The sequence below is a fragment of the Raphanus sativus genome, unplaced genomic scaffold (assembly GCF_000801105.2).
Source record: "Raphanus sativus cultivar WK10039 unplaced genomic scaffold, ASM80110v3 Scaffold0577, whole genome shotgun sequence".
Lineage (NCBI taxonomy): Eukaryota > Viridiplantae > Streptophyta > Magnoliopsida > Brassicales > Brassicaceae > Raphanus > Raphanus sativus.
The window spans coordinates 1-9,210 of NW_026615895.1; the positions used below are offsets into that span (position 1 = coordinate 1).

Below are 9,210 nucleotides of genomic sequence, written 5' to 3' on the forward strand. Positions count from 1 at the left end.
CTCTCTCTCTCTCTCTCTCTCTCTCTCTCTCTCATTAACCCAATAATGAGGAAATGAGGCTTCTAATCACTCTTTTGATATTAAAGAAATAATTAAACAACTTGAATTCAGCAAGCAAATGTAAGGGAACACTTGAATAAGTTTACACGTGTTCGACATTACAAACATCTACTTTTGAGTGAGTGAGTGAGTGACAAACACCACTTGCTATCTCTCAGGATCTTCAGATTCAGTCTTGTTCTCAACCCTGCGACGTTTCTGAGGGGACTCACAGTTGTCTTCTTCGGTTTCAGAAGCTATGTTCTTTGTCTGAGGCAGAGACTCTTCGTTTTTAGACATGTTTTTTTGACAATCTGATGTCTGAGAAGAAGAAGAAGAAGAAGACATAAGCATTCCGGTTTTGCGTTGTTCTTCCAACATTTTTTCCAAGTACTTAGCATGCTCTTCTATTCTTAGCTGAAGCACCCGTTGCACCTGCACGTTTTATCAGTTCACAAGATTGGTTATAACCAACAAAATTTTGAACTGTGCTCAAGTGTAATCTGTATTAGTACCTCGAGCTGTTCATGCAATTGTTTCTGAACTTCCATCTGCATACGCAGAGCTTCAGTTAACTGTATTGCTCTGTCCATGGAACAAGACAATCACTTCAAGTAATAATAATGTTAAAGCAACAGTGCAAAAAAACACAATGCCTCACCCTTTCTTTCTCTCATCAGCTTCGCTATTACTCAAAGCCAACTTCTTCTCTTCTGAGTTAACATTTTTTTTCTCTGCTGAGGAAAAAATAAAAGGTCAGTAGTTATGATGGAACATAGAATGAGAACCTGTGCAAGTAATAATCACAATTAAAAAAAATTGGGAGCTTTACCTTCTTTTTTCTCTGGAATATGCTTGGCTAGTCTATACTTCTGCAAGTTCATGATTTTTTCAGAGATATTCAGCTAATTTGGTATTCATGTACTTGTAAAATTGGTTAGACTCATATTGATTAAGTACCTGCAAGTGGCTTTTAACATGATAGATCGTCAAGCCCTCAACATTCATGAGCTTCAGAACAGCTTTGGGAGTGGTCTCTACATGTTTTGAAGCAACACCGGTTTGGTAAGTAAACAAAAGATAGCTAACCAATAGCAAGCAAGATCATATCTTATAATTGCTGCCTGCATATTTTCTTAAGACTAAAAGTCTAAAACTCACTTTCAGGGCCTTCAAGCTTGTCCACAGACTTTAAGAAACTCTCGTGGAGCTCAGGGGTCCATCTCATTCTCGGCTTGTGATTAGCTGCTGCTGATGATCTTGGAGAAGGGTGAGATGAAACTGGTTCAACAGAAATTGCTCCAGAGAGGCTTCTTTGGCTTTGACTCAGTCCGGTCACTGGATTTGATGAAGCCAATGGCGTTTCATAGATCTCCTGATTTTCAACCAAAACTAAGTCCCATAAGTGGTGCAAACACATAATAGATGGAGAGACCGAAGTTAAACTTACATCAAGCCTGGGAGTTTCAGAGCGGTCTGTGATGGCCAGCTCAAGTTCATCAGACAGGAACTGCAGTTCCATTTGATCTGATAAGCAGTAGCTGTCATTTGAACAGTCAAGATCATGAAACCCTCTATCAGAAGAAGCATCCCCAGAGAGATTAAAGAAGTCTCTGACATTGTTCCCATCAAATGGATTGCTCAAATCCTCACTGAAGATAGATGGAGATCTTGCAGACTCCTCCACAGCAGAAGCAGGCTGGCTGTTAGAAGAAGGATCAGGGAGGAAGGGAAGAGTGTTTCCTAGATGTTTCTGAGCCTCAGAGCTCGAAGATGATGATATGTGAAGATTTGTGCAGAAGGTGGAAGACCGTGAGAATGTGCCCTGAGGACTACTCCTTGGCCAGAGCTGACCAGGTGAATCTGGAGAATGTGATCGTATGAAAGGAGATGGAGAAGACGAGCAAGCTTGTGCCGTTGACACAAGCCTATGCGGCCTGTTCATGATTTATTGATCAAAACGGCTTCTTAATTACACCAATTAAGATTGTCTCTAGACAAGATCCATTGCAGCGATACAACTTTTGACTTCACGTCGCTGAGGACCAAAACATTAATGGAGGAAGATGATTAGCATAAAAATGTTGGGATCAGATAGTGAAAAGGGTTGAGTCAGTTTGTGTAAGTTAACTTCCAGAACAAGGTATAGAGGATCAGACAATGTTAAAGTGGTGAACTTACCGGTTCTAGTAAATAAACGAAGCACCAACAAAGCATGAAACTTTAAAACATGAACCGTGGATGCAGATCCGGTCTGAGAAAATACAGTTTCAGAAAGGAGTCTGAAGAAATAGTTAAAGAGTGAAGAGACAAAACATAAATCATATACTGTAGAACAGAGGAACAGAAACGGACCTGACAAGGATGATAAAGTCTTTGTACTTTTCGTAACTCTTGCCTCAAAAGCTCAACACTTTCGAGGAAATGATCCCTTTGAGAATCACCAAATGTGAGTCTGTGACATCAGAAACGGCAACTTTTCTGTGTGAAAATACGAAATGATCTAGAGAGAAGAAAGCCCATGTCTTCAAAGAGGAGCAAGTGACGTAAGTTTATTTGAATCACAGAAATCAAAAAGAAAAGAAGAGAGACAGAAGCAGATTTGGCTACGGAGGCTTGCGAATAGCCATCTAGCAAGTGTTGTACTTCTTGATTGGTCTCCCTCGACCTTCTTTCTTATTATTACCACGCCCTCCATAATCACGTGTATGTCACGTACTAATTGAAACCGTCTGTTTTATCCCCCATGTAGGATTCAAGTGGTTGTTCGGTTTGCCACACGCCTTTTTTTTAATCTATTCTCCTTTTTTAAAAAATTTGATGACGTCATACATTTTCTCTTGTTTAATCATCCTTCCTAATCGTTATTACTTTCTCTAACTAGTGATATTTGTTTAGTATTAAACTATATAGTTTTTAATCCAAGAAAACTATATTAGTGTATAGTAATATAGACATCTTTTTTTTTGTTTCTGTTGGTATTTATTTCTTGTGTATGTATTGTGATGATTGAATGTACTTTATATAAAGATAAGATGTATTGAAAAAGAAAAAAAGATAAAGATGTATGTACCTTATGTTTTGTAATTAGTCTATTACTCGTTAGCAAATTAAACGCAATTTTTTTTTGCAAGATCCGAATGCCCAGATTTAAGCTGGATTGTTTGTAAATGTTAAATTTACTTTTATGTTACTAACGGTCGATCAAAATAAGTTAATCAACATGAGTCTTTGTGTCCACTAATATGAAAAAATGAGTATCGGTTATGAATACATTATGTTAGTTTCTAAGAAAAAATGTTGAATAAAAAAGTATCTACGGACTAAATGATAGAAAAACGAATAATTAGAGAGTGAATGGCCCAAAATGATAGTGACGGGACCTGTGATGGAACATTAAAATTGATTTCTTTTAATGGTAAACTAATTGACTTGTCATTGAACTTCCAAAAGGAAAGACAAAGCAGCGTGCATCATCTCCTTGAGTTGGATCGATGGGACCATATATGATATATCTTAAATTCTTAACCACACAGATCCGTCCACTTTTATTTGTCTTCCAGTCTCTCTCTACCGCATAACCAATGTAATCTATCTTATTAAAACAGAAACATTCTGTTGGACCTAACATTTATTTTGTAAGTTTTTAAATTAAATACATTTTTATATTTTATAGTTAAACCTACATTAAATCACTAATGTTCATTTCTTTATAGTACTATCCATGTTTCCAAACAATATACTTATTTCTTTATACTACTATCAATGTTTCTAAACAATATATTTTATATACTACTATCAACGTTTCCAAACAATACAATAATTAATCTTAGTTATTTTATATCCATCATTTTCTCTTTAAAATTTTGTAGAAACGTCATAATTTCATAAATTACAAAATAATAAACTTTAAAGTTGGATTATAAGATTACAAATTATGAAACTATTACAATTTCAATCAAATTAGATTACATATCGGTCATCCATCAGTTCAATCGGTTAGTCTCGGGTTTTAGTGACTTTTAATATGAATATTTTAAAAAACTAAATTGAATTGTTAGATCTCCGGATTAACCGGTATAATCACAATCGGGTTGAATTTAAAAACACTGATTTAAATGCAAAAATATTTTAAATACACACTCTTTAAAAGTTAACAAAATATTTGTTAAGTTATTAGTGAAATTTTTCATCGTAAAATATTCCGCGCTTCCAAAGCGCGGGTCAAGATCTAGTTATAATTTAATGCTCATTATAGAATGACCGCATCAAATGATTTTATATACTGGTTTATTTTACGAATGAAGTGGATTATTATGACTTTATGAGGCATACGTTTGATTCATCCATCGATCCAATATATTCAGAAATGGTATTATTGTATTCCCTATTTCTTGTAAGCCTGGAAGACAAACAAGCTTACATGTAGCTTCAAAACATTAAAAACAACATTTTATAAATTCAACTGAAATTTTTAAAACTAAACAACGACTTGGTTTTTGGTTTATTAACAATCAAAATGTTAAAAAGGCCCCGTCTATCACCTGGCCGTCTTTAATATACAATATTTCAGTACCATCACTTTGCTGGAGACTTAATATATGCGTAGAATTTGTATGTATATGAAAAAATCAGATAAATTTTCATGTATGCATATAAAACTAAAATTGGTTTGAAATGAGATTAACTCTAATATAGAAGCACAAGGTTTGAATTGGTTTAAAACAATTTCAAACATATGGCGTGGGAAGTGAAGAATAGTCGTGTAAGAGGCTCGGAGGCATTGAGTGGGTAGAATGTCTCCATCCTTATATAACTTGAATTTCATTTGACAACATATAAAAAAATTCGAAATTTTCTGGTAAGTAATAATTGCTCTGTGGGGTATATCTAATCACTTTAGCCCATTCTCTATCCATAAAACTCGAATCTCGATCATAGTTGTTTTTTTTTTTTGGATATACAAAAATAATGTGTATATTCACTAAAGGTTTCATAAATCAATTCGGAATTTGTTTGTGCCAATACGGTCCCGAAAAGGTGGCTACATTTGTCATAGTCCACCCATAGCCTCAATTATTAAGCTTATCCAAATAATTACCACTAATCATTGTGTGATCACAAATTTAACAGCATGGGCCTTGTAAAATAGTCCATATACATATGGGCCAATTATAAAAAAGCCCAAGTTAAAAATTCCGGTCAATAGAATCATCAACGGAGGCTCAAAGTCGCGTCAAAATCTTCGCTTAGCGTTCGGACAAGAGGACGAGACACATATGAGACTTCCACATGTGTTTATGCTTCGTTTTCGTTCATTAATGGCGTTGACTTTTTGAATTCTCTGACCATTCTTATTTTTTCTTTATTCTCCTAGAAGACAGGATCTTCATTTATCTTCAAGCTCAACGCCGTTGAGGTTCGTGCTCTGTTTTTCTCTGTTCGTCCTCTGTTTTTCTCTGTTCGTCAAGACCCCATAATTTGATTTCCTATGCCAAAGTTCATGACTTTATGATTCGATCTGATACGTTGGAGCATTTTAATAACCCGAATTCGATTTAGCATTAGAATCCGTTGATGGGTCTTCGATCTTGGACGATAATGAGGTCGAAAGTTTACATTTTTATCTTACAGATTCTGAGATGGAAGATGGGAACCGTAGTTTCACAGTGGACGAAGCACTCGTGGAGATGGGGTTTGGGAAGTTTCAACTCTGCGTCCTTGCTTACGCTGGAATGGGTATGGTTGCTGAGGCTATGGAGATGATGCTCCTCTCTTTCGTTGGACCTGCTGTTCAATCGCTTTGGAATCTCTCTTCACGAGAGGAAAGCTTGATAACTAGCGTCGTTTTTGCTGGTATGCTCGTTGGAGCTTACTCTTGGGGTATTGTTGCTGACAAACATGGCCGCAGGTAACTAACTTACCCTGAAGCTTGTTAGGTTATATAAATTTTCTCTTCTGCAGCAGCTTCATTTGATTTGATGTTTGTGCTTTTATCTTTTATCAGGAAAGGGTTTATCATAACTGCGGTGGTGACTTTCATAGCTGGTTTCTTGAGCGCATTTGCACCAAACTACACGTGGTTGATCGTTCTCCGCTGTTTTGTTGGTCTCGGATTGGGAGGAGGTCCTGTTCTCGTCTCCTGGTATCTTGAATTCATCCCTGCACCAAACCGAGGGACTTGGATGGTTATTTTCTCAGGTTTCTGGACCGTTGGAACCATCTTCGAGGCTTCCCTCGCTTGGGTACTTCTTTTCTCAGCTTTCATCATATACTTTGGAGGCTAGCAACATGATGATGATGATAATCTTTTTGTTTGCAGTTAATCATGCCAAGTTTGGGTTGGAGGTGGTTACTTGCACTCTCATCTATACCGTCATCGTTGCTTCTCATGTTCTATAAGTGGACGCCTGAGTCTCCTCGTTACTTAATCCTACAAGGACGGAAAGCTGAAGCTCTTTCCATATTGGAGATGATTGCGAGAACTAACGGAACACAACTACCTAAGGGTGTACTCGCTACAGAGATGGAAACGGAGATGGAAGAGACTATACACCTTCCAACAGAAAGCACTCATCTTCTCAAGCCTGGTGAAGAAGTCGAAGAAGCTCCTCCTCCTCCTGTGTCCAAGATTGTACTGAAATCTGACAACAAGGGACCGTTACTAGTTCTTCTATCTCCAGAGCTAATCAAACGCACTTTGCTACTATGGGTTGTGTTCTTTGGAAACGCCTTTGCTTACTACGGTGTTGTCCTTCTCACCACCGAGCTCAAAATTTCTCAAAACAGTTGCTATCCAAGTGAAAAAGGGTTAACACATTCTTCAAATGATGTCAACTACAGAGATGTTTTCATCGCCAGTTTTGCAGGTACATTGAACATACTTATTTCATCGGTTCTAATTAGCTTGGTTCTCGTTTTGGTTCATTGGTTCTAGAGGTTTAGGATCCATTCAAATTTTTAGAAAATTTGGTTCAGTTTGGTTCAGGTAACAAAGTTAGGAACGGACTAATATCTTAGGTAATTTTTGATCTCATTTGGTTCCGGTTTTTCGGTTAGTTCTGGTTAAAGAGTTAAAATAATTGGTTTTTAGATCAAGTATCAGATTATTTTGGATTTTCAGATAAAAATTTGGATAATTCTGATAATTTTAAATATTTTGGATAACAAATATTCTTTTTGTTCGGATTTTCGGTTCCGGATAAATGCCTAGTTGTAACCTAACAAAATAAAGTCTCTGACCCTTGTGGTTCTTGATCATGTTTGGCTTTCCTCAGAGTTTCCAGGACTACTTATATCAGCGGCAATGGTGGACAGGCTCGGAAGAAAAGCATCCATGTCATCAATGCTATTCATGTGTTGCATCTTCCTTCTTCCTCTGTTAACTCATCAATCTCCAACCTTAACCACCGCTCTTCTCTTCGGCGGCCGTATCTGCATCTCAGCGGCATTCACTGTGGTTTACATATATGCTCCTGAGATATATCCAACGGTGGTGAGAACAACCGGTGTAGGAGTGGGGAGCTCGGTGGGGAGAATAGGAGGAGTACTGTGTCCACTAGTGGCCGTTGGATTGGTTCATGGATGCCATCAGACAATAGCTGTTCTTCTCTTTGAGATTGTGATTCTTGTCTCAGGAATCTGCGTTTGTCTCTTCCCCTTTGAGACCAGTGGCCGTGAACTGACGGATACAATCTCTACGTCCAAAGAGTCCTCTTCATCCTCCGTATAGCCAACAATTCTTTTGATCACTGTAGAGTAGAAACATGATATACGATTCTCATGTACACGGCAGTATACTGTATAAACTGCTTTGTTAAAACAAAAGACCCTTAAAACAAACTATAGAGATGTATAATGAACATTTAATGGAGAAAAATGTAACATTTCCATTTTTAGTATATATACACTAAGAGACTTTTTGAAAATTGATTTGATTATTTATGTTATGGTACATTTATATTGTTAACTGGGAAATTATTTGCGATATCATGTAGGTTAAATTACGAAGAAATATCATGTGATAATCACAGTATTGATAAACAAGTTTATCCTGAGCCCCAAGGAAAAAAAAACATGCCCATGTCATTATCATAACGCTCTAGTAGTGAAAGTTTTGCCCTTTACAGAACATAAGATAGGGTAAAGCTTTTCACTTTGGTTGCATCATCATTTATATCAACAAAGTTGTCCTTGCTTCTTTCATGATCATTTATCAACAACCAACCAAAAAAAAAACAAAACTAGAAAAATTACTGTAACAAGTCTTCTTCTTACCTACGTATTGGCTTCTTGCTACGTAACTTTACATATATAGAAAGATCCTTTGTCCTTACCTACTTATAAAGATTCTGCTTTTTTCTTTGCTCTGCTTTTTTTTTGTTTGAATCAGATTATTATTCTTGGCCTTTAGATAAGCCTCTGTTTAGCCAATTTGATTCATTAGCCTCCCTCTCTTCAGGGTTTGATAGAAGAAGAAGATGATGATGTTATGAAAAACACTATATAATGTTACTTCATATGTCTTTACATGCAGTGTGATTAATAAAAAATGCAGATTACTACACCCATCAATCAAAAGCTTTCTCAGCTTTCTGCATCTCCAAGTTTTGTTTCTTTGTCGGTTTCTCCTTCTCCACATAGGCCTTAAGTTTTGGGAGTGTGATTGTGGAGGAAGACAAGAAAGTCAATGATTGCCTTATCCATATTATTTGCATATTTTCTTTGATGAATAAAAAGAAAAGAAAGATAGATTGTGACTGTCAAAAGAGACACTAGATTGTGTGGTTGATAAGCATATGATTCTTGACCCTTTGAACAAGCAAACACAGATTCAGATCTGTAAGACGTTATCTATTTTATTAAAACAGAAATACACATATAGAAATACCATTAGTTTTCAAAATTAATTACACTCTCATGTCACTGAGAATTAAATTGAGTTTTCTATTTTAATGCTTGTCTTTTTCAGTTAGATTAATGTTTTTTCCTTAAATAAATTTGATTTAAATGTAATTAAATTGAATGTCATATTTTAATACTTGTCTTTTCTAATTAAATTAATGTATTTTCCTTAAATAAAATTTAGTCAAATGTAATTAAATCAAATTAAAAATACATATATATTCAAAAAACTATTGAAAAAACCTAAACTATGTAATATGTTTTTAA

The 9,210-nt window shown here is 36.0% G+C and overlaps 2 protein-coding genes across 3 annotated transcripts; one reads left to right on the forward strand and one right to left on the reverse strand.

Annotated features, from left to right (window-relative positions):
* Positions 1–58: 58 nt before the first annotated feature.
* LOC130502470 (myb family transcription factor PHL6-like) lies at positions 59–2,721 on the reverse strand. 2 transcript variants are annotated; one of them, XM_056997268.1, is made up of 9 exons: positions 2,395–2,721; positions 2,221–2,293; positions 1,490–2,077; positions 1,201–1,414; positions 1,000–1,076; positions 872–911; positions 701–773; positions 555–624; positions 59–474 (listed from the first exon to the last, which is right to left on the reverse strand). In XM_056997268.1, the coding sequence occupies exons 3-9, from the start codon at positions 1,982–1,984 to the stop codon at positions 208–210; spliced, it is 1,236 nt and encodes a 411-aa protein (XP_056853248.1). In that variant the 5' UTR covers positions 1,985–2,077; positions 2,221–2,293; positions 2,395–2,721; the 3' UTR covers positions 59–207. The 2 variants fall into 2 exon arrangements, with proteins under 2 accessions (XP_056853248.1, XP_056853247.1); XM_056997267.1 differs by having other exon boundaries at positions 701–776.
* Positions 2,722–5,286: 2,565 nt separating this feature from the next.
* LOC130502469 (organic cation/carnitine transporter 7-like) lies at positions 5,287–7,967 on the forward strand. Its single transcript, XM_056997266.1, has 5 exons — positions 5,287–5,458; positions 5,674–5,950; positions 6,047–6,284; positions 6,362–6,908; positions 7,317–7,967. Exons 2-5 carry the CDS (start codon positions 5,682–5,684, stop codon positions 7,769–7,771), a joined length of 1,509 nt encoding a protein of 502 aa, XP_056853246.1. The 5' UTR covers positions 5,287–5,458; positions 5,674–5,681; the 3' UTR covers positions 7,772–7,967.
* The last annotated feature ends 1,243 nt before the right edge of the window (positions 7,968–9,210 follow it).